This window comes from Uloborus diversus, chromosome 4 (genome assembly GCF_026930045.1).
Source record: "Uloborus diversus isolate 005 chromosome 4, Udiv.v.3.1, whole genome shotgun sequence".
NCBI classification, from domain to species: domain Eukaryota; kingdom Metazoa; phylum Arthropoda; class Arachnida; order Araneae; family Uloboridae; genus Uloborus; species Uloborus diversus.
Window position 1 is genome coordinate 157136437 of NC_072734.1, and position 25311 is coordinate 157161747.

At 35.4% G+C, this 25311-nt stretch overlaps 1 protein-coding gene across 1 annotated transcript in view; it reads right to left on the bottom strand.

The window, feature by feature from the left end:
• The window catches only part of LOC129219886 (synaptic vesicular amine transporter-like), a 91035-nt gene that overhangs the window by 26576 nt on the left and 39148 nt on the right, over positions 1-25311 (bottom strand). Inside the window, exons 5-11 of the mRNA XM_054854198.1 lie at positions 14271-14354; positions 12732-12914; positions 12039-12140; positions 9529-9703; positions 7636-7687; positions 7485-7548; positions 6361-6480 (exon numbers count right to left, since the gene is read on the bottom strand). Of these exons, the coding sequence (XP_054710173.1) occupies positions 6361-6480; positions 7485-7548; positions 7636-7687; positions 9529-9703; positions 12039-12140; positions 12732-12914; positions 14271-14354 (780 nt within the window). The remainder of the gene's footprint in view (positions 1-6360; positions 6481-7484; positions 7549-7635; positions 7688-9528; positions 9704-12038; positions 12141-12731; positions 12915-14270; positions 14355-25311) is intronic.

Consider the following 25311-nt stretch of genomic DNA (forward strand, 5'->3'; position numbering starts at 1 on the left):
ATACGAGCAAAATGCCTAATTTTAGTATGTTTGAAATTTAGGGGTGTCATAATTGCCTCCTCCCCCCCGTGATATCCCCACTTGACAGGCCTGGTTAGAATTATTCTTTTTCAAATGAAGAAGAACAATAGAAAAGTTAAAAATATGATGGCAATTTAAGAAAATGAACCATTAACATAATTTTAAAAACATTTAAAATCAGAGTGTGACTAATACATGGTTCTACGACGGGTCCGTGGTTCTCGCACCAATATTGTACGGACACCAAAATAATGTCATTTATCTATTTCCCCTTCCATTTTTAGCACATCTCATGTTATAATAACTTTAGTATAGATTTTAGTAGTATATTAGTACACAATACGCATAGAGAGGCACAAACGCTTAGTGCACAAGAGCTATTTCGAAAAAGTGCAGATTTTTTTTCTTACAAAAGGAAATTCATAGCATAATCAAAAAATAAATAAAAATAACATGGAGCTAGAAAAAACTTTCATTTTCCCGAAGCTTAGTTTTTAATTAATTTTTTTAAATGTCCGATTTTGAAAATAAAGCGTGGTCTTTATGACGTCACAAATGATGTACTTTGGCGCATCTGTCTACCGCGTTTCTACGTTATGATGATCAAGAAGCGAATTACATATTGCACTCTACGCTTACTATCAATCATATAGTTGCCAACACTTGTGAGTAAAGAAACTAATTGAATATTGTGCTCTGTGAGTGGCATCAGTGAATGGCATTTCATCATTTGTGATGTCATCGGCAGAAGCGTAAACAATGAAAGCGCACCGATTAATGCATTTTTTAAAAAATATTAAACTTAGTCAAGTTATTTTAAAAAATGATCAAATCCTATGATTTTAAAAATGTTCTTTCAAAAAAAAAAAAAAAAAAAAACCCTTAAAATTTCGGAAACGACCCTGTTGCTTCACACGCTTTGAGCATTAAAAAAATGTATATATATACACCCAATCCTCTTTTTATGCGGTGAATAGGGACCGCATAAAAAAATCGTGTAAAAAAAATGCTTGAAACTTCACCAGTAGCTTTAAAAAGTTTTCGCAACTGAGTTAAAAAATATTTTTTTATGCGGTGGATAGGGACTGCATAAAAAAGTCTCACGTAGAAAATACCCAAAATATTATATTTAAACGAAATCAAAATAAACCAAGCGATGATAATTTTGCCGACTCCCGAAAAATTTCCCGAATCAAGAAATTTTTGGAAAGTCACAGTGACTTCCCATCGGATGCCCCTGTCGACCCTTGATGATACTACCAAGCACTCGTTTGATAAATAATTTTCGATCGTTTTATAAATATTTTTTTATAAACTACACAAAAAAAAGTCCGCACAAAAACAGGTTTGTGTGTACACACACACATCGGAAGGCGCACAGACCGGAGAGCGTTCACTTTAGCTCAGGTTCTATCCCCACCCCCAGGCTCCCACCTTACCTATAGCATCCCAGGTGCTATTACTTCAATATATTTTTCAATTGTTATAAAGTGTTCACGCAGTAAATAATTTTTATGATAAAGGTCAGATTCGGCCATAAAATATTTATCTTTCTTACGGCCTCGTATTACCTATTCTAAAAAATCAACAGTCATATTATGACGGGTGCAAATTTCTTGGTCATTTCCATTTCATTCCATTTGTAGAAACAAGAAACCCAACGAGTAGGATCCTATCGCAATTCATGATCGTGAATAACTTAATTCGAACTCATCAAGCAGCCAAAATTCAAATTATTATTATTTTTTAAAATTTATTTTTAACATTTAACAAATACATGCAATAGGGAAAGAAACTCCTCAAATATCTACACATGAATTTGTGAAACTAATTTTTAAAAAAAAATGGGGAACAGATTATTTTACAAAATATCAACACTGTTGATATTTTGTAAAATCCTAGCAGGGGAGAGTTCCGTACAAAATTTATTTTGTCCTTGCAAAAGCAAAACAATGATATGATTTTTTTTTACTTGCCATTTCTATGATATTTTTAAACATACATTCGATTTGCGATAGCTCGAATGCAAAAAGACCGACGGAAAACTTCGACTTATCGAAAGTTTGACTTGACGATAGTTTTGGTTTTTGATATTTTAATATTAAAAACCATCGAATACTTTAATTAATATGTACATATAACAGACAAAATTACAGAACTTAAGTTTTTTAGCACAATATGCACAGTTTAATCAAATGTATTGATAGAAAAAAATCAAAAGCATGCTGGAACCGCTTGAATAGAGCTGATTCTACTTCAGGAAATGTGCACATCTTCATTCCTTTCAAATTCGGATTGCAAGTGAAGGTGAAATCATTATTCTCCCATAGTCACTTCTTTTTTTTCTTTTTCTTTTTTTCGTTCTAAATAATTTCGAGTAATCTTAGAAAAAACTTCGAGTTGAAAGAAGTTAACTTCGAGTTATTCAGAATAATTAAAATGGAATTAAAGACTAAGTTGTCAAGACTTGATAAAAATTTCGAGTTATAGTAATATTCGATTTATCGGACTTCGAAGTATCGCAAATTTACTGTACTTTTAAGAAAATTAAAATATTTAGCGATGTAAAATCCTGTAAACATTGAATTCGTCATAAAAAACTATTTTCTACACTTTAAGCATGAATGAGAAAGGAGCTTTGAACTAGAAACTTTGCAGGAAATTTGATCGCCAAGTTTGGCGAAAATTAGAATATGAATTTTCTGTTGGAAAAATAAAATACACACACACAGTAGACCGTCAAGTATCCACAGGAATCTAAGATCTGCTTACAAATTTTTGTAATCTTGTTCTAATAGTATAGCATTAGGAGCAGCTCTAAATATCTAGCATTTCTTAAAATAAAAAAAAGTGTGGGGGGGGGGGGGTAATTTTCCGTGATAGGTACGTAGCGGAGCATTTTTTAATCTGGCGATTAGTTTCAATTTTATTTTATTGTCGGGGACTATTTCAAGTTACATATGAAGTATTTATTTGGCGATACCATAAACTAGTTTGTCTTTTTCAAAGACTTGTAAGCGAAGCGATAAGCAATAGAAACAAAATCTAAAAGTCCATTAAAATAAAAAATAATCCTCTGAATAATTATGTTTCTCCATTAAGCGTAAAATAATCCATCAAATGATACACAAGCTATAAATGAACATGTAAAATTAAATTAAAAGAAATTGCCTAACCAACTTTAGATCCACCATTTACGCATTAAATAATCAGCTAAATAACTTTACTAATTCGATTCGAATTGGTTTTCACGGTATATTTCTGAGCATCTTGCGAAATATTGATGTTTGTTACATGTTCCATTTATTAATTAAAATAAACAAGCTTTGAAACTTGTCGTTGATTGGTGGATGCAACCGTGGCTTGTGGCGCCTCCTTGCGGTCAGAATGGGCAAATATGAAGTTTTGAAGTTTTTCCATCTATAAAAATAACTCGATTGCAAGCTTTCTTGGCTATGGAGAAATGAGCTGCGGCCAAGTGAAGGAAATAGTTCCTTGCGCTTTGCCAGATAATCGGGGGGAAATTACGCACTTTGCTTTAGAAATCGGATTAGTTAGTTAAACCGACGCAAAAGGGACATTTTTTTGTCATAATTTCTGTGAATCGTCAAATATTTTCAATTTTAAGAGCGGTGCAGCGCGGATCCATACATTCATTTGCAACTGAACGAACCAGCCAATCAGAGCTCACAAACAGTTGGCGATCTCCGGATATTCTGCGTTTGGCGCGATTTTGCTCAAGTGCTCCACTCTCGTTGAAGTATGCCAAAGCGGATTAATTCGCCAAGCAGGCAACTGCGAGTGCGGTGTCTTATCGGAGATCCTCCTTACAAACCTACAGGCGGTCTTTTCACTCAGTGTTTTTCCTCCGCGCGTAATGACGTCACTGACAAGTTAACTTGCAAGCTAGTATAGTTTGACCATGTTCAAGTGCAGAAATAGTTGCCCCGGTTTAACACAAGAAAGTCAAAAATTGTCAAGGCCTGGTAAGCGCCAGCGCATTCAGTGGGGCCATGATTATATATGCGAAAGTTTGTCTGTATGGATGTATGGATGGATGTTTGTTACTCTTTCACGCAAAAACTACTGAACGGATTTTGATGAAACTTTACAATAATATGGCTTATGCATCAGAATAACACATAGGGTAGTTTTCGTCCCGTTATGGGGGGCAAAACCCCCTTAGGGGGGCAATAAAACACAACTTTTGTATAAATTCTCTAATATTGGGATGAAAAAATACTTGCACATATTTACATCATATGTCCATCGAAAGCTCTGATTTTTCTGCTGAAGATGGCACCTGTTCGAAATTTCTAAGTAGAATAAAAAACGAGTTATGAGCTTTTTAAAACCATGTTCGAAGGCTTTCCTCAACTCAATACAGTATTTAGTGTATCATCTCAACTCCCTCTCGATAGCGACAATTGTTGTATTGTTGACTTTCTTTGCTTTTCGTGATTGTTCAAGGCTTTTCTCAAGTCAAATCTTGAAGTAAGATTTTTGCACAAGATTGGCAAATAATACATGATTTGGCTGATGATTTTCCATTTAAACGGAACTTTAATGTAATTAATGGTTTTTATTATTATTTATGCTGATTGAACACTTACTCATTATCCAAACAACCAGCAGATCGCCAAAATTTTTGCAGACAGATTTCCGTAGCTGATGCATTTGGCAGTTTTTTCAACTCGCTGTTTTTGAAACCGAAGACTACGTTATAATGTTTCTCGGCTTTCACCATGTAAACAAAATATCGCCAATCAAAGAATTTTTAAAAGACTTTTTTTACTGTGTTAAATAATCCAGCAACTAAATTAGGCAAATCCATAAACAGCACAAAAACTTCCATTAATTTTCCTTTTTGTACAGTTTCAAACAATCACCAAATTTTATTACTTATTTTGGTAACATTTCGGATGAAACTGTTTAAAGCCATTTTATGGTGACCAAAAATATCTCAGCATCTGGCGACGATATCTCTGTAACGAAAATTAATGTCATATCGTCTTACAAAGTAAGGAAAGAATGGGGGAGCATCATCGAAGGTACCCCGAAACGACTTTCGCAAATTCGGTAAAATCGCACCAAGAGCCACAATGATTGAAATTTCCCGAAATAACTAAAGCAAGTATAAGGGGATTACGAGTGCAGCTACTTTTTTTTAATCACTTCGTACTTCATTAGCCATACAGAGAAGGTTTTAGACTCCATGTTAAAAAAAAAGTATCAACAGATTAATCTTTTTAAACATGAGAAGATTAATTTCATGTTTTTTAAATTTGTATATGCTTAAATATAGTGCTTTCGTTTCTAAATCAATACTACTTTGTTCTTAATATTTATTGCTATTTTAGTTTTATGGGTAAGGAAGAAACTCGATTTTTAATCACGTCAAAAAGATGTGTTTTAAATTCTTTCACTTAAAACTGAAAACAAAAGCAAGTAACGATTTTTTCTAATAATTATTACTGACCCAGGCAACGCCGGGTATTTTTGCTAGTTATTTATAAAACGATTGCGAGGTAATATCTTAAAGTTAAGACAAGGGCACCCCGATGGGAAGCTACCGTGAGTCATCGATGTATGTTTGCGGAAATCTTATTAAAATAACTTTGAAAATTTGAAATGCTGCATTTGAATAAAAGTTTTGTTCAACAATGGTTTGATCAGCAATGAATTTCCAATTGTAGGCTCACCTAAATTTTGGCATGAAATTAGTTAAAAACAATTATATTTCCTGTTCTAATTACCTTGGAACATTGGAACAAATTTTGTCTGATGCAGAAAAATTAAAGGTTTTTGTAGCTATTTTTAAATAATTTTTGCGAGTATTTTTTGACGTATTTTTTTAATTTTTTCCTTTTTCACATTATTGGATTTCTGCCAAAATATTGATTAAAATTGGAGGAAACTAACAATTGAAAGACTTGATTAATTAATTTGATTATAGAATATTGCATTTTCTTCGGGTCTGAGGTGGCGTGCCAAATTTCAAAAGAATCCGATCGCAGGAAGTGGGCGAAATTTGAGCTGCAAGATTCCGTTACAAGATACGTACGTACATACATACAGGTGAAGCTAATAAAAGCGTGTTAAAAAACAGTAAAGGATGGATAATCCATGGTGTAATAAATGGTACACCGATTACATGAAGTTCATTGGGTTAAACGCAGTGTGCAACTATAGCATTTGAGCGATATTTTATAGTTTATTTACTAAAATAAAAAGGAGCAGCATTTTTTTAAAAACCAGTTTTGTCTGGAGATACTCGATATTGGCTGTTAGATGCTATCTTGAAATCAAGCAGCGATAATGATTTTAGAATATTTTTACCTAGAATAAATCCCAGGCAAAAAGCGATATCTGCTATTGCGTAGACGCCTCCATAAACAGCAGTGTGTCTGATGTCCACCAAGTACCCCAATAACGGCATCATGGAAGAATCAACCATTCCTGAAAAAGCATTATTTAACAACAGCTATGTCAGTTATTGTAAAACTAGCTTACAGTGCGAAGCATTCGCTCACGAGAGAAAGAATTTAAAAACCTGTCTTTTTTTTTTTTTTTTGACTTCTTTTTTTAAACAGCAAAAATGAGATTTGTTTTTGGTTTATTTTCGCTGATAGCGGTGCAAAAAAAAAAAAAAAAAAAAAAAAAGCCTTTCTTTTGAAGTTTGATAAAGTATTAAAGAAGGTATGGCGTATCGCCCTCCCCCCCCCCCTTAAAAACACCTGTGAGAAATAATGTATGTGATTTGCCCTGTTGAAAACAATATTTCTGTTTTTCTGATTTCAGTGTAACAATACAACTGCGGTTTTGAGTCCTCCCCCAACGAGTTAAGATCATTTATTCATAGAAGTTTGGACCTGAATTCAGCTGAAGAATATATTCGAAAACTACACTGACCCACGGGAGGACTGATCCCATGACCGGTAACAGGACGCTCATCTTAACTACTGATCTAATGGGCTTCTATCTTTGGATGACAAATACTAAAATAATGCAGACTACAGCGACAAAATAAATTTAAATCGGTGCCTTTATTTTACTAAAATATATTTTAAAACCCATTCTACGGTTTACAATGTGAAAAAAAAAAAGTCCTTATAAAGTCAATCATGACCTTATTGGACTATAATATATTTTTTAGGACTTTAAAATCATATGAAAAAATGATGGTACACAGCGATATTTTTCTTCTTGAACTCATCAACTACTTAAACTATGCTTTCTAGAGCAATAAAAAAAAAATGCTAGTAAACTACAGTAAACCTTGAAAAATAAAATTTATTGCAAAATAAGATCAGACAATTATGACAAGTCCCTTTTGTTTTTAAAGTTACTGCATTTTGGCCGGTTGATAACAAACGGCTAGTTGTTAACTCTTTATCATCAGTTAGGCTTTCTGATGACGATAATAATTTTCAAACATTAAAAGAATTTCTTTAGTTCATTACCTATCGCAAATCCAATTCCCGCATTGGTTGGAATCAATTCCTCGACTGATTTCGCAAACGGAACCTGGAATAAATTTTAAAACTTATCAACAATTTTACATTCTACAAAAGTGAAGTAGGAAATGATTGAAAATAAAAGTTAAAGACTCACACAAATCAGGCAGACACCGATGACAAGTAATCCAACCATAGCTGTTAACCATCTATATAACGAAAAAGATCTTTGAGTATGGTGGCTTGGAGAAATTTGTTGTTTCCATACATGAAATGTACTACATCATTGTTCAAAACTAACTTTTCAGTATTTCATTGTAATTTATTATATGCATTCTATTCTTTGCACCAGTGGCGTAGCTAGACCCGACTTTCGGGGGGGGGGGGGGGTTACTTCTTATATATATATATATATATATATATATATATATATATATATATATCCTGCTTTGCACCATAGTTGTTACCCGATTATCGCCCAAACTGTGGCCTTCAAACCACCCGTATTTAGCAATAACTACATCTACAAAGCAGCGAAATTCAATTATTGTTATTGTTACTTCATAGAAAGGAATAGGAAATGCCCGCAAAACTGGTTAAGGGCATTATGTGGGTTATAAAGTGCTGCTATTGCGCAACTCCTGAAACTCCTCCCTATCAATTCCACTCCTTGCCGATAGTGTGCAGTCCTTGTAGATAATCAACTTTTTAGCTAAGACCGTTACAGCGAAAATCTCGCTATCGCGAACACTTTTGTAATGCTCAACTCAAGGTCAAACTTTATAAGCACAATGTAAACATTCCCAATGTTGGTGAAACGAAATTTTGTTACATCAATGGTTTCGCTTGTCCCTTCAACTTCGTTAAAAAGGGGTTCAATTATATTGCTGTCTAAGTGGACCTTGATCCAATATAAATATTCGATTGTTTTTCAAGAGTATGAAGTAGTTACCAAGTCCTACTTCAACCGTCAAATTGTTCCATCGCCTCTTTTAGCATGAGTTTTGTGCTATGCCGGGGTGTACATACGGGCTGGAGGGATTGGCACAACAGCACGAGGGCGGCAGATTTTCCCAAGATTGTTTCGAGGAAACTGCTTAGAATTTTAAGTAAATTATTTTATTGATTGTATTGGCAGAGAAATTAGTAAGAATATATAGACCTTGAAAGGAAAAAAAAAATCTCTAATTCTGAGAGGAGCAAAAAAAAAAAAAAAAAAAAGAAGAAGAAGAAGAAAAAGCAGAATTTTGCATGTGTTGTGTGGAGTATTCATAGGCTCCGCTTAAGACTCATATCCCCAGTGGGGTGTCATGAAAAGATGGTGGAGGACGGTTGCCCAGGATGATCCCTTTCTTCATTGAAGGGCAGACATCGTATTACTTGCGGTGGGAAAACAAGTATCAAAACACATTTTTCAAATAAGAGAAATGTATGCAATACTTTATCTGTTTTGATTGAAAAAGGGGGAAACAATTGTAGTCTGAATCTGAGGCATTAGTTTCTGAAGACAAATCTAATCTGATGCAATTCCCCCCCCCCCCTCTTTCCCTTCTAGACATCAAAGAGGTTTGTTTTTCGCACATATTGTATGTGCTATCATTTAAGTTCTCCAGGAGCGCACACTGCCATAAGTGTGCTACGTGTGCTACGGCGTCAATATCAACTAAAAGTGACTTGGATGAAATTAATTCGGCCCATTGTGGATCAAGAAGACCTTTTCCCTAAAACTGATATTCAATTTTAACGAAGCAAGAATACTGGATTCAAATCGAGGGCTAAATGTGTTCCTTTGAACCTATGAAGACTATAATGGTGTTAAAGACAAAAAGCAAACTAATTCTTCTCTAGTTTCAAGAAGTCAAAAAAGAAAAAAAATAAAGTCAATCATTGTAAGTTTTAAGGTATCTTTTGGTTACAGAGTAGATGTGAAGCCGAAGGTCTTTTTCATACACTATGAGCAAGTTTTCAAGGCTTAGTCAAATTAGTAAATTTTACTGATCTTCAAATTGCCCGATGAATCGGGAAATATTTCGACGGAAGAAAAAAATACCTTCCGATTTTTGTTCCAAGTGGTCCAAACAAATTTGTCCCAATAAGGTAAGAGAAGCTGGCCGGAAGGAAAGCTGCACCTTGTTGCCATTTTGTTGCATCCATAGTATCCATCATCCACAGTGGTAACGAAGGTTCTAGTACGGCTATTCCAATGTTGGAGAATGTGATTGCACCTGTCACAAAAACAAGTACAAGTAAACTACTGAGAAATACAACTGGAGTAAGTTCCGTGATGTATTTGTTTTCCATGAAACATTTCTTAATTTGATTTAAGAGACACATCAAGTGTCCAGTAACGGATAATTCAAAGATATGAATCCTCTTCCATCCGATAAAGAAGTATTCTATCTAAAATAAAATACCTCTCTATCGGAGGTATATTTCGATCTAAAAATGGCAATCGAAAACGTAAAACAGAATTGAAATAATTGAACAGACCCCAGTTTTTTTAACAAGGGGAGCGAACAAAATCAGGATGTGTCAGAGCAGTTGCTTGTCCACCATCTACATCGAAGGAGCCTATACTTATTGGTGACGCTCTTGCTGTTCATGTATTTAAGTACACACCAGTTATTTATTTATATTTAACCAATTTAATCACTCAATAAAATAAATAAATTACAGAAAATTTATCTAATCAGATTTTCTTACTTGAAGATTTCTTGTTAGTTTCGAAGATTCAGAACCAATTTGTGTATGGTGAGAGATTTAAAAAAAAAAAAAAAGAAAAAAGAAAATCGTTTTATCTTTAAGAATATTACAAAACAAATTAACTAAGTTTTTTATATTACGTACTGTGTGCTTCAAACTGACAGTGTTATTTGTATATATATATATATATATATATATATATATATATATATATATATATATATATATATATATATATATATATATATATATATATATATATATATATATATATATATATATTGAAAATTGAACTGAAATTTTAAAAGTTTTACAAGTACAAGAAAATAGTGCTCTTAGTGTTTTTACATTTTGAAGCACTCAGAAGCAAAAGGGTGTAATCGACAAAATTAATTGCTTGGAGATAACCAATACAAAGGGCAGGAAAAACTTATGTTAGTTATGTGGTAAGAGATGGTTCCAATAGCCCTGATAGTTGCTGCTGTACAGAATTAATTAAGAAAAATTTCCGATGAAAACCAACCTACGGTTAGAAATTTTCACGCTTTAAACTCAAAACTCAAAAAAGCATTAATTTGCTTCTCACTGCCTCATTTCATTTTTGAAATGTCAGCCCTCGCTTTTCTGAACACGACCCAAAAGCTTACGTATATAAAAGGGTGTGTTCAAAGTTTCAAGACTGGTCTGAGAATACAAAATTTACTAAACATTTTTGTACAATGGATTAAAAGTCTTTGAAATACGACCCTTTGGTATCAAAACGCCACTGCCAGCGTTTTTTCCATTGTTTGTAGACTCCTTGAAAGTCTTCGCACTTAAGGACCTCGTTAAAGCTACCTTGACCTCTGAAATCACGTCAAATTGCTTTCCTTTCAGTTTTGGCTAAGCTTAACGTGTCAATACTGTCGCAAGCCCCCTGCAGCACCGACATCGCGTTCAGCTACTTTATTTATTTCCCAGGATTAAGAAAGGCCTGAAAGGGAAGCGATTCGACCCGATTTCAGAGGTCCATGTAGATACGATACGTTCTCTTAATACTCTTGCGCACTAAGACTTCATGGAAGCCTATTAGCAGTGGATAAAACACAAGCACCGGTATGTTGATGCCCAAGGGTCATATTTCAAAAACTTTCAGTTGGCTGTACGAAAATGTTTAAGAGATTTTGTATTCTCAGACCAGTCTTGAAACTTTGTGAACGCACGCTCACAACGAACGTGCGTATGTATGGAGTTCTAGCCGAATCCCCAACTTTTCTGTGACGTTTATAATATTTGTTGACCAAGACCCACCTCTTAACAGAGCTAAAATATACGTTTTCTAAGAGCGTAGAAAAATACTTAATAAATATATGCTGATACTTTTCAGTTATAGAAACATCTACTAGAAAACAATGGTTTTGGTTTCCCCCCTTCTTTCTAATAGGGCTGTGTTAAAAGTTTCTTTTTGCAGACCTAGTGCGATCCCCCGACTTGCCATCCAGTCTTTCATGAGCCACCAATAAGGCGCAGATGTCTAGGTACAGAGAATTTTGACGCCCAGATTCCAACCAGATGGAGAGACCTGGGTTCTCTCCGACGCGAAACTGCACTATGGTTTTAATTTTGCCGAAAGTACTCAATGGTAAATGATAATTCAAAGGATCTTTTACTTGCCAAAAGGAAGTTTTTATGAAACGACATAGGCGCTGACGATTTTATGCAACTCGAAAATTCACCGACTGGTCACACGGTCCTTGGATCAGAACGAGATATTCAAAGGTGTATGAATGTGGTAAATGCGTGATGGTGCCTTGCCATCACGCCAACCAGTGCCACAATAATTTTAAAAGAAAGTAAGAGCTATTTGAACTTATATACCAGCTGCAACCATGATGTACGGATCTTTCAACAGAGACAATAGGGGCGTATCTTCCTGCTCTTGCTTCTTAATCTTCGGTTGTAATACTAGAAGCTGCAAAACTAAAAAGAAACAACGTGTTAAACGATACTCAAATGACTACGCAAATAAATAAAAACCATCTTTTAAAGCTAATAATGTGATTCAACTACCAAATTTATTTGTATTGATGCTATTTTATGCTCAATCCATATTCACGGTTGTGATATTTTAATGTATTAATTTGTATTTTATTCCCGAAATTTAAAGTTTAGCTTTTGATTCCTATATGTTTGAGCATAAGGAAAGGAATCTTTATGAGTCATAGTATGAAGTAACATTTTTTCCAAAAAAAAAAAGAAAATGATAAAAATATTTTTTAGAAAGTTGATACTCTATGTTATCATACTTAATGGTTCTCTTTACTCAAGCATATAGACACTAAAAGCCAAAGTTTTAAATTCCTCGAATAACGTGCAAATGTATATGTAAAAGTATCACATCCGTGCAAATGGAAAAAATATTAAATCCTTGTACAGTCGTGGCTGAGGGGGGGGGGCGGGGAGAGAGATCGAAACTCGTTTTTATTTGAGTACTATTTACAATAAAAAGCATGAAATGTGTCAATTTATCAAGAATAGTACAATAACAATACATTCTAGCAGCAAACTTACTTCCATCGAACAGAGCTAAACATGCTAAAATGAGAAAAGGCGAAGCTTTTCCCACAAATTCGTAGAGCGTTCCTCCAAACACAGGTCCAATGAGCACGCCCAATGCCAGTCCACCCAGGGCGATGCCCATAGCATTGCCCCTCTCCACGTCATCTGGATACTTTTCGGCCAACATACCCATACCTGTTAGAAAATTCACATATTATTGATTTGTGGAGTTGTTCCAAAAGGATATCTCCTCTAATCTCACATAAAAAAGAAAAAGTGGGACATTAACGTTGGAATTCACAGTGTGGAATACACTCATAGCTTCCTAATGGTTTAAGCAGGGGCGATGGGAGATCACGGTGACCATACAAAAATTTCCTTATTCGGCAAATTTTGTTTGACTATGCGGCAAAATTATCATCATTCGGCGAAACTTTCAGTTCCATTCTGCAAAATAACCATCATTCGGCTAAATTTTCAGTTCCATTCAGCAAAATAACCATCATTCGGCAAAATATTCAGTTCCATTCAGCAAAATAACCATCATTCGGCGAAATTTTCAGTTCCATTCAGCAAAATAACCATCATTCGGCAAAATATTCAGTTCCATTCAGCAAAATAACCATCCTTCGGCGAAATTTGCAGTTCCATTCAGTAAAATTATCATCATTCTGGAAATTGAGAATTTGAATTTACACCCTCCCAAAAATTTAGTTCGGGTACCCCTAGGTTTAAGTGTAATGTACAAAGTATGAACATTTTTTCCCTCAGGAAAACTAAATGTTTATCTATCTTGTTATAAAGTTCAAACGTATTTTATCTGTATTGTTAGATTGACTTCTGTTGAAAAAAAAAGCTTTTAACTACCTTGCTTTACACATATTTCTGTTGAAGCCCTCACATGAGAACAGTAACTGAAAATAGCTATGGGATGTTAGGAAGAAAATATAAAATGTCTCTTTAATATAAATCTGAATCTTAAAAAAATGTTACTTACGTCATCTCCAAGGGGGAAATGAAAGTTAACGATCAGTTTTTATCAACATGTAAGGAACACGTACTTTGAAGAAGCACATTTTATTTTGTTCATATACCATTAGAAAGTACATGGTTCCGTCTTCGTCATGTGGTATCCGACAATTCTATTTCACTGTTTTAGGAAGAAAGCTCATGATCATAGCATTTTGCGGTAAAAGCAGGAGTTTTTTTAATTTTCAGAAAAACCAAAGTAAATGCAGACAAGCTCAACAAGTGACGTAGAGGATACTAAGACTTTTTCTCACATTTAAATGCGCGCAAAAGTTTAGGTTGTCTCACTTAGAAACGCTGGAATATAATGTGTTCACCGATCGCCCCTGTGCTAGACAGAACTCTGCTTTCAAGAAGGCTAGACGAAGGGCCATTTCGTTGTGAACGCACAATTATGTTGTCTTCTCTGTTAATAGATCTAAATTCATCAATGTCCGCGTTATAACGACACGCTCGCATCAATTTACTTTTTTTTTTGCATGCAGAATTTATCTTGCGTGAAAACATTTTGCTAATACTCACCTGCTACACTTGTGCATGAAGACCCAATACCTTGGAATGCTCTTGCCAAGAACAAAGCAGTGTAGCTATTCCCAATAGCAAATCCTGAAATTAAATTTAATAGATAGTTATTTAGTTATATACATCGTACAGTTCGCTAAAACTAAAGCAATTATGCCGCGTCGTCTTAACTTCAAGAACATTTGTCATAATGTCTTATCACGATGTGAATAATTTTAGTTCCTAGTCTTGACGTTGGCGGACATTGAAGGAGCAAAATACATAATTCTTTTCATTTTATGTTAGAAAAACTAAAGTACAATCAATTTAGGAGATAAATGCTGATAAAAAGGAAAGGAAGAAAGTTCCATTCAGGTTTGTAAGCTGTGTCTCATTATCATTGGCAAATCTTTCTGTGGTACATATCAGATAGCTTTCATTTCTTATCGGTGTCATGTAACTCTGACTGGGAGTCAGTCCGGTTTGCAGCTTTCTTGTTTTTGAATCTAAATGTTACAAGCAATGATATATACCCAGACTTTATTGTGTGTAGTAACTAGCGACCAACTACATTATTTCCTGCTGTTAAAGACGCATTTTTTCACCTTAACATTTTGTTTTAAAACATGGAATATATCTTATGTACCCAAGGTGGAAAATTTGGTTCTGTAGTAAAATTTACAGATACTAGCCTTTATATTCTGCACTTGAATTAGAACAATGAACAAAGTACTGTTAAATCTTTTGTGAACGGTGAAATTAGTGACGCCATGATAGAGAGAGGAGTATTTCTTGTATTAAACTCATCACAATGAGAAAAAGAAGAAAAAGCAAAGGAGCTAAACGTGATAGACAGCTCAGAATTAGATGGTCAAGTACCCGAGCTTTTAATGCCTTCAGAGATATTTGAGGCAGTTGTCATGTTTGAACTACTTCAGCTGATGCTGCAGTTTTCCATTGAGTTCTTGTTCATTGTGGCTTTTAGACAACGAGCAAGCGGACCATACATTGAAGAATCAAATTATTATCTTCCAAGTAACTAAATTTACAATAAATAACATTATGCTGGACTTCGTATCAAATATGGGCCCGTCCTATTTCATCAAGTCACTGCTGATGTCAATTCAAGCATGACATAGCTGGAATGCCTGTACGTGACTCAACCTCAAAAAATGTTGTTCCCAAATCTTTCAGATTATAAGTACTGCAATCTTCTGATCCTTAACGCGAAATATCTGATTGCTTAATCTACATAATACAACACCTTTTTGATTTGATGTATAGAGCGTTGTTATTTTGTTTCCTTTTTTTTTATTTTTTGGCACTTTTTTTCTACTTATCGACAATCGTTTGGCGCAGTATAACCTACCAAGGCTCTGGCGCCAATAAACTCAATAACTCAATAGAACCAGTCAGCTAGCTGAAATGAACTGTGAGTGTCCGCGCGACTCCGAAGATATTATGGCCATATTCATGAGATGTACAGCCCGACTCTTTATAGGACGTAATCTATTTGCCATGATCATGTGTAACAAATAGGACTATAGAAAGTTTTAGCTCCCAATTGAAGAATGACACAGCTGTCAAGATCTAAGAGTCTCTATTTATCTTCGAAAATTATTATTCCTAAGTTTACCATTCCGCAGTTGTAGTCTTCAAACTCGTTACGAAATACAGGTAAAGACCTTAGGCAACATCTTTTATAAGTTGGACTAAGGAACACGCTCATTTTCAGTTTAAGCGTGATATGTGTCAACTTGACTCCCAGGATTTTTTTTTTCACCCAAATTTACTTTATGATTAGTGCAATCTTGAGGTTCCTTGCAGAACATAATTGATTGCGATGTACAACTTGTGCTGCAAAGGGAGAAAAAAAACGAGTTTATTCTGGGGCATTTATTTGTTTTTTTCCTTTCTAAATTACAAAAATTCATGTAAATTTTCAAATAGCTCATTTTAAATTTATTTTTTAAATTTGGCTTTTTAATTTTTAACGATTTAAATTTTGTTACTTGTTAAAGTTGAAAATGGAAAACACGTAACTTTTTTCCCTTAAAATTCTATGTGACATAAATTGTGACGAGCATAATAGTTACATTTGCATTTAATAACATGTTAACAATACAAGGTTAAGTCATACTGATGATATGAATAAATATTGCCTATTTTTTGGAGATCAACAACCAATTCGAATGAATTTCTTACGAAAAAAATATAAATTTCAACACTTGATTGTTTTTTTAATTTGAACAACCGTTTGTTATTGAGAATATCCTAAAATGTTTAGATAGCTGAAAAAATATTGCATAATCAATGCTGGCATTTATTAACTCAAAAATTTCCACTGTTTTCCGAAAGTTTATTCTCCGAAACTCCTAGTTTTATTCCCGCAGTAGAAAAGCTGAGTTTTAGCTTCTTTATGAGCAATACAAGTTTCAATTCAGACTAAGGAATTACTTAGCTGCTGCCTTATGTTATTCAAGAAAATTGACAACTCATATTCATCTACACACAAGGAGTTCGATTACCTTTTCAAACAGTACTGAGAGACAAACGATGGCAAAAGACTTAAGCTAGTTTCAAAAGCAGAAACTGAGTTCCTAATGGCAGTGACTGACTAAAATAGGAACTTTGTGTGAAATTCGTGTGATGGTCAGATAAGGGTTCCCGTTGTGTGACGATCGCGAATAGCCAAAGTCAACAACAGGTCGCAGCCACACCCAAATGTCAGCCCACGGCAACGTTACAAAGTGACATAGTTTCCATAGTGAAAACCGTGTGATGGTCCATGACCCCACTGAATACTTGCGGGCGTGGCAATTGCTGAAACCCATGGTAACAAAGAGGGCGCTACAGGGCACCCCTGTTTCCATTACTTTGCCATTGATTGGTAGATGCAGGGGCTCCGAGTGGCGCCACTTGCGGTCAAAATGGGCGACGTCCAATCAAAAATATAAACAAACTTTGAAACATTGATTATGATTGTTGGATGCATGAGCTGCATTGAAACATTGACATTGATTGGTGGGTGCATGAGCTGCATCGGTTTAACACAGAAAAGTAAAAAATTGTTAATGCCCGTGTCATGATGCGCGCGATTAATTTTGCAAAGTTATTCGAAAACCAAAAAGATAACAATTTTAGGCCGTGGAAGTGGAAGCATCGCAGCCGCGCATAACCACAGATCAACGACTGCCTTGAATGCCAAAGAACAAAATTTAAAAGAGACTTACCCAGGGGTTGTGTGTTTGTAGACGATATTAAGAACAAACTTCATTACCATACATTCATTTATTCGATGTTAACTTCAGAGCAGACACGAAGACAGGCATTTGGCATGGTGATCACCAGAACATTTCTCACTTAGTAAAAAAAAACATATGCCAGGAATACAGACTTAAGAGTTCAAAAAATGGAGCTGGGGTTTGTTGCTAAGTTCGTTAAAGATAAAAAAACGGAGAGTTCTCTCGGATGGTGGTGAAATAAACAATTTAAAATGGACGGAGGACGGACAGTTCACTATGAAGATGGTGGGGTGTAATTCAGGGATGGCTCATGGGTAAAGGTGTCCGTTGCAGGCCAATGTACGTTGAGACAAAAATGGCGCTGGCAGGTGATCTCTATGGTGACAATGTTGAGATCGTCACACGCTTAAAAATGAATCAGGGTACATTCGAGGTAATTGCGGATCCATGCCGTCACCTCATGCTATGTTGATTATCAAAAGGGTAGTTACTTAAGGGAACGATTCAGGTGCACTCTGCGTGCCGCCATCGGACGCCATCATACAAACAGGTTGTATTTTACTGTGCATATGCAAATTTATATATTTATACTTTTCCTGTGGCAACGCCTCTGGGATTGCAGTTTTATACTGCGGTCTCTGGGACGAGCGCCAGAAAGAGTAAGACTGCGGCGGCATGATGTATACAATATAATTGTTCTTCAATAAAACCAAGCAAAACTACAATTGTGTCAGCCTCAGCTATTTCTCAAAATAAGTTATTACAGTCCACTACCAGCGATCAACATATGGTCCAGCAGCCGGATAATAAAATGGCTAAAACATATAATAAAGCTGAGTTGAACCGATTAAGGGGACGCATAAAAGCAAAGCTCACGATTATAACTAAATTTGATGAGAAAGATAAAGAATTGTGTGAGAAGACTAAAGTTGAATGCGAAAGTAAATTACGTGATATCTCGGAATTAAAACAAGAATTGAAAAGGCTCTTCGAGTTATACGGTGAGTTAAAGTTGGATGAAAAAGAAGAATTCGAGTATGATGAAGTCTTCATGGAATTGGACTCTATCTGCGACACTCTGGAGGTAAACATTAAATATTTCCTTACTGGGTTTCCTGATAAAACGGATAAGTCTAAAACTGAAGACTTTAGCGCTAACAATTCATTAAAGTTTGATTTGGCTCCTAAATTGCCTACTATCCCGTTACCTAAATTTAGCGGTAGAATTGAAGAATTTGCTAACTTTAAGGGTCAGTTTCAATCCATGATTTCTGCTAATGAAAACATTTCAGAAACTCAAAAATTTTTCTATTTAAAAGCACAAGGTGAAGCAAAAATGTTAGAAACTAGTGAGGACACGTTTAAATCCTTGTTTAGTGCATTAGAGGCTAGGTACGAAAATAAACGTACAATAGTGGATCTCCATATTCAGGAAATATTGGGATTAGAAAAAATAAATTTCGAAAACTCAAAATTATTGAGAAATTTATCTGATAAAGTTAAAAAGAATTTAAGAGGCTTAAAAGCGCTTAATTTAGAATGTAATGATCTTTCAAATGCGATAATAACGAACATTGTTCTTCAAAAGCTAGACAAAGATTCTAGAAAGGCATACGAATTATCTGTAGCTACTAAAGAAATTCCGTCATTACATGAATTATTACAATTTATAGATAACAGATCTAATGTGCTTGATCAATTAAATACGAGTATTTCTAACAAAAATGTAAAAGGGTTTCAAAACCCTATGTCAAAACCCAGAAATTTATTTATTAATGCCGATAAAAACATTAAACTTTGCTTTATGTGTAATGAACAACATTCTTTATTTAAGTGTAACCAGTTTCAACAATTTAAATATTTCTCAGCGCTTAGAATTTGTAAAGAATCACAAATTGTGTAGAAATTGCTTAAGGCAACACAAATCTAATTGTCGTTCAACATTTAAATGCTCTGTATGCTTTGAAAGGCATAATACATTGCTACATTATGAAAAAGGCAATAATTGCGGTAAATTGAAACCTTCAAATGTAAATGTTAACAATTCGCTTTCCGCGATAAAAGAATTTTCGTACAAACAAGAAGCGTCACTCGTCAATGTGCTTCAAGGTCAGAAACCTGAAAATAGTGGGGTAAATCAGAATGTTTCTATTAAAGAGTTGTATAGCGAGGAATATTTCAGTAAAACGGCTAAACGCGATGATTCTGGTAGAGATATAGTAAAACTTCCAATAGAGGAAAAGAGTAGGTCATTAAGCAATTTGAAAAGCTCCAGAGATGTCGCAGAGAGATATTCGCCATTTCTTGCCACTCGTACTCGAGGGACTTTGATAGATGAAGGACATCAAGATTTTCCCGATGCATGTGAAGTTGCACGCGGGGACGTTTGTGTCAATGACGTTCTGTCAGGTTCGGAAATTTTGGATCAGGCAAAGTTCCAACAGTCTGATCTCATTCAAGTTTTGCATAAAGAAGAAATGGAACTCAATAAATCGATGTCTAACCATCCCGACTTACTACACACAAACTGTGAACATTCGTTTACGCCTCAAGAAATGACTGGAAAGACATTGGAAATGTTGCGTTCAAGTTCGGATTATTTTACATTTAAGGTGACTGTGAATCTCAAGGAAAATTACACGAAAGGTGAAGTTCCTTTTACGATTTCTAGAATTTTCGAACCCCAGGGTCCAATACAACCATTCATTTCGAAGGATAAAATGTTCCATCAGAGACTTTGGGTGTTTTTACTCAACTGGTCGGATCTTTATCCCCCTAAGGAGTGGTGGAGTTTTTTGAAACAACATCCAGTTATAAATCAAGTGCAAATTCCAAGGTACAGTCATCTTTCTATCGCAATTACTATTCAGCTACGCGGATTTGCTGTTGCTTCAAAACAAGCCTTTAGAACAGTCGCCTACTTGAATTCGATAGATGCGTTTGGATGCGCAAATACGAGTCTCTTGTGCAGTAAATTAGCTGTAGCTCCTCTAGAGACCTCAACAATTTCTCGTTTGGAGTTGTCAGCGTTCCTTCTATTAGCGCGACTTACATCCAAGATTGTACCTGTGTTGCAGTTGCTAATGGACCATATTCACCTGTATAGTGGCTCGACCATTGTTCTCACCTGGATTAAAACCCCTCCCGAGAAGTTGAAGCCGTTTGTTTCCAATGGCATCAAGGTAAGTCAACCTATGGATCGAAATTACCAGTATCAACATACCTCTTCTAAAGATAATATAGCGGATATTATCTCCCGTGGACAAGATGCAAGTGTTCTCTTGTCAAATCAGGAGAGGTGGGAAGGACCAAAGATTTTAATAACTCTATTAAGTGAACATTATTTTGAACTGAATGATCTCAATCAATCGTTATATTTCAGTAAACTGAAAGATACTCTTGAAACTGTTTTAATTGTTACAAAAAATGTGCCTTTGGTAAATTTCTTGAATTTGAGTAATAATTATCGAAAATTAATTAATGTATTTAGTTATATTCTTAAGTTCAATTATAACTGCAAGAATGAAATGAAGAAGGTTGAACCTTTTACTGCAGATGAGGTCACTGCCAGTGAATTGAAACTTTTATCGTTTGTCCAGCATGAATGTCTTAGTAATGAATTTCAGCAGCTAAAATCGGGAAACCCGGTTAAAATCTCAGGTAAATTAAAATTGTTACCTTTTCATGATAAAGATTTAAATATCATAAGACTTGGAGATCGTTTATCAAATTCCGAATTATCCTTTAATGCGAAGCATCCAATAGCAATGCCTAAACATCATAATTTATCAAGACTTATTTTATTAGATTTGCACGCTAGAATTTCCCATCTAGGTGTGCATGCACGATTGCATGCATTTACATTAAAATTTTGGATAATTCAGGGGAGAGATCTCTCTCGGAAAATTGTACATGAATGTGTGATTTGTGCAAAATACAAACCACGAATTTTAGAACATAAAATGGGAGACCTCCCGCCCGAAAGCTGCAAACAAACCTTTCTCTTTTTGAATACTGGCACTGACTTCGCAGGTCTATTCTATATTAAAATTCAATATCAATTTAAAGATGCATTGCAAAAGGTATTTACAATATTTGTATGTTTATCATCCCATACTTTTCATTTTGAAATTGTGTCGGATTTAGCATCTGATTCGTTTATTGCTTTGCTAAAGAGATTTATGCTTTGTCTGGGAAAATGTGCTGGTTTATTTAGCGATAACGCAAGAACCTATCTCGGTGCTCACAACGAACTCTATCGTTTGCACAATTTAGTAAGCCAACCAGATGAGACTTCATCAAATTTTATTTGCTTTGAAATAATCAAATGGAATTTTACTCCATCTAAATCTCAATATGGTGTCAAATCAATTAAATTTCATTTAGAATGCGCAGTGGGTAAATTGAATTTTACTTACGAAGAACTTTTAATAATCAGAAATCAAATCGAAAGAGTTCAGTGTAAAGTACATTTGCTTTATTGTGTATACATATTTTCATGTTTGAATGTTTTGATTGTAATTGAGTATTATATCTGTTCAATTTACTTCTGTGCATTTTATGGTATTTTACTGATAATTTTATTGGTTAATATTTTTGAAATCTATCAATTTCAACGCCGGGAGTATGTATTTTACTGTGCATATGCAAATTTATATATTTATACTTTTCCTGTGGCAACGCCTCTGGGATTGCAGTTTTATACTGCGGTCTCTGGGACGAGCGCCAGAAACTGTAAGACTGCGGCGGCATGATGTACACAATATAATTGTTCTTTAATAAAACCAAGCAAAACTACAATTGTGTCAGCCTCAGCTATTTCTCAAAATAAGTTATACAGTCCACTTACCAGCGACCAACACAGGTGATGGATCTTCTATGCTCTCATCATCGGCTGCGACGAAGTATAACGGTCTTGATTATTATATTTTAAACATATATGAAAAAATAAGACTTTCACCTCATCCTGAGGTCTTAACCATATTGCGGAGAGCAACGGCCGTCCCCTGACGCCGTGCACACTTCCATCTCTTTCGCCATCATCGGAGAGAAAACGGAGCAACGAGAAGCACGTCCGGTTGCACTGGAAGCAGCAAGCAGAGTGAAGTGGGGTGGAAAAATGAATCGGCAAATGAGCGATCAGATCCGGGTACGCGGCTATACGCGGGAACCAATGAGTGCGTTTGGCGCCCAAACAACGAAGGGAAGGGGACGCTACGTCATTTTAATGGCCGACAAGAAGATGCAAAAAATCGGATCGATGCTTGGAAAATTGTCAAAAAGCTAAACGATGTTAAAAGTGAATAAGTCACACATTTGATATCATAAAGTGCGTGAAATTTAACGGGGGAACGCGGGGAAAACGTGGAATGCACAAGAAAATAAAAAACAAAAACAAAATGGGGGAAGAAAACGATTAAAATGACCGAAAACATGGGAAAAATGTAAATGGGTAAAAAATGTGACATGCATTATCACATACACTGGCAAAGCAAAAGAAAAAAAAGAGAAAAAAAAGAAAATTTTAAGTCCAGCTCCAATTAACCAAAACATTACACAACAAATTCATACATCATACATATTCAAATGCATAAAGAGTTGTAACATCCAAAAAACATGGGATACAGCTTTATACTATCGTCAAGGTAGAAAATGGGTAAGTCAAAGAAAATGAACTGTTTGCATTTTCTTTTTGCATGTCATGATTGCACCCTGCTCACAAAACAATTTGCCACACACGACCAACCAAAAGGACAAAAAAAGTACACACAGTTGTGATTATGTGAACAACACATAGCATACCAAGAGTTAAAAATATAAACATTCAAAAAAAACTACACAACTACCCAACACATGTAGAAGGTACGAAACAGGGAACCCCGCTCTGCTATGCCATCTAGGGCTTCCAGAGAACTGACCTTTCGGCCGGGGCCCCCTTACCCGTAAGGGAACGAGATCTAAACCACTTACGACTCTAGACACCGTGGACCCAGGTACGGACCTGACTCCGGTGGTGCCCATTGCCTACTCACTGTCCCACTCGATAGCCGTTGGGCAGATACAAATCTGCTCACACGCAAGTAAAGAGTGGTCGTTTTACATACGTGGATGCTACACCATCGTAAAACCCTCCCCATTTACCCGGGCTTGGGACCGGCATAGGGACGGGCCTGGCCCCTAAAGACCAGACCCCACCTACGGCTGGGTTCACATGTAGAAGGTATGAATACAAAAAATGCAATAACCCTGAAATATGACCATTCTCGATATGCATTAAATTATACAGAAACATATTAATGCACAAAAAACATTAGAATCATTATCTTGACTATCTACGTCAAGTGTTACACATTAGGGTAACATGAGTAAAAAATTTCAAGTAGATTTTTTTTTTTTGTAAACAGTTCATATTATTAAAGAGTTCAACAGCGTAGTGCACCAAATTACCAGGAGCACACTCAGTACTAAATTTGTATTTGAAAAAAAATTGAATGTTGAAGACACACTAAGATTGAGACGGACAAATTCATAAGCATGAAGAGTAAGACATAATAAGGAAAACCGGTTGTAGATATTAGGACATAATCGAGAGATTGACATTATTTTGTGGAGGAAAAATTGTTACGTTCATGTTGACATACATATGTTGGTACCAACAGCAAAAAATATGACAGCGTCCTGTCATACGTAAAAATTAAAAAAAAACACACATAAAAATACATTTCCAAAAAATAGAAAAAATGAGAGCGACTTGCCGTGTATTAACAATAAATTCTCATCACTGTGCCCCTCAATGAAAACAAACATGGGGGAGAAAAAAATTACGTTCATAAAAGACATAGAGAGAGTCACAAGCAAAATGATACGGATTCCGGAATTACAATCACGACCAGCACGACTGCCCGTACATAACAGCAAGACAGCAAGTGGCACGCCCTATGACTAAATTACTTACGACTACGGAGAAAGTAACGGGTTTGTTGACTGGCATGCCGAGGTTGGTGGGACACATTGTTATCTGTGTTAACAGACATTAAATTGCTTTTGCGAGGTGGGGCTAAACGTAAACGATTGACATGAATTACAAAAGGTTGCGCAGAGTCATCGCCTAAGAGTTTAATTTTACAATTTACATCCCCTACTTTGCTTACAACAGTATAAGGACCATCAAATCTAGGTTTAAAAGTGTCAGCCGACTTCATGTAAACAATATCATTTTGTTTAAAATTTCGACTGTGAGAAGCAGGTGTTTTGATTGATCTGTTTGAGTTGTAAAGAAGAGTACGCCTCCTCATAGATTAGGCGAAGATCCTGCAGGACATTTTGTATATAATGTGATGTGTTAAGAAATCGAGGTAGCACGTCATTATCAAAAGTGTCAAAAAACAAGGATAGTTCCCTTCCCAAGTGCAACTGTGTTAGGAGTGAAACCAGTAGATGAATGAGTTGTCCCATTATATATAGACATGTGAACCATAACAGCAACCTCTAAAGACACATTTTGCTCAAGTAAGGACAGTAAACTAGACTTGATTTGACTATTAATTCTCTCAGAAATCGAATTGGACTGGGGATGAGCACGAGAAGAATGCTGAATTGTAACACCTAAGGCCTTGTTCAGAGAGTGAAACACATCACTGTCAAACTGACGGCCTAAATCAGACAGAAGATACGACATTCTACCATATAGAGAAATGTAATTCAACATGTGCTTAACTATTGTGTTAGCAGAAATATCTTTACAAGGATAAAGGACAACGTGACGAGAAAAATGATCAGTAACCGTCAAAATATATCCATATTGGCGAATTGGGCCT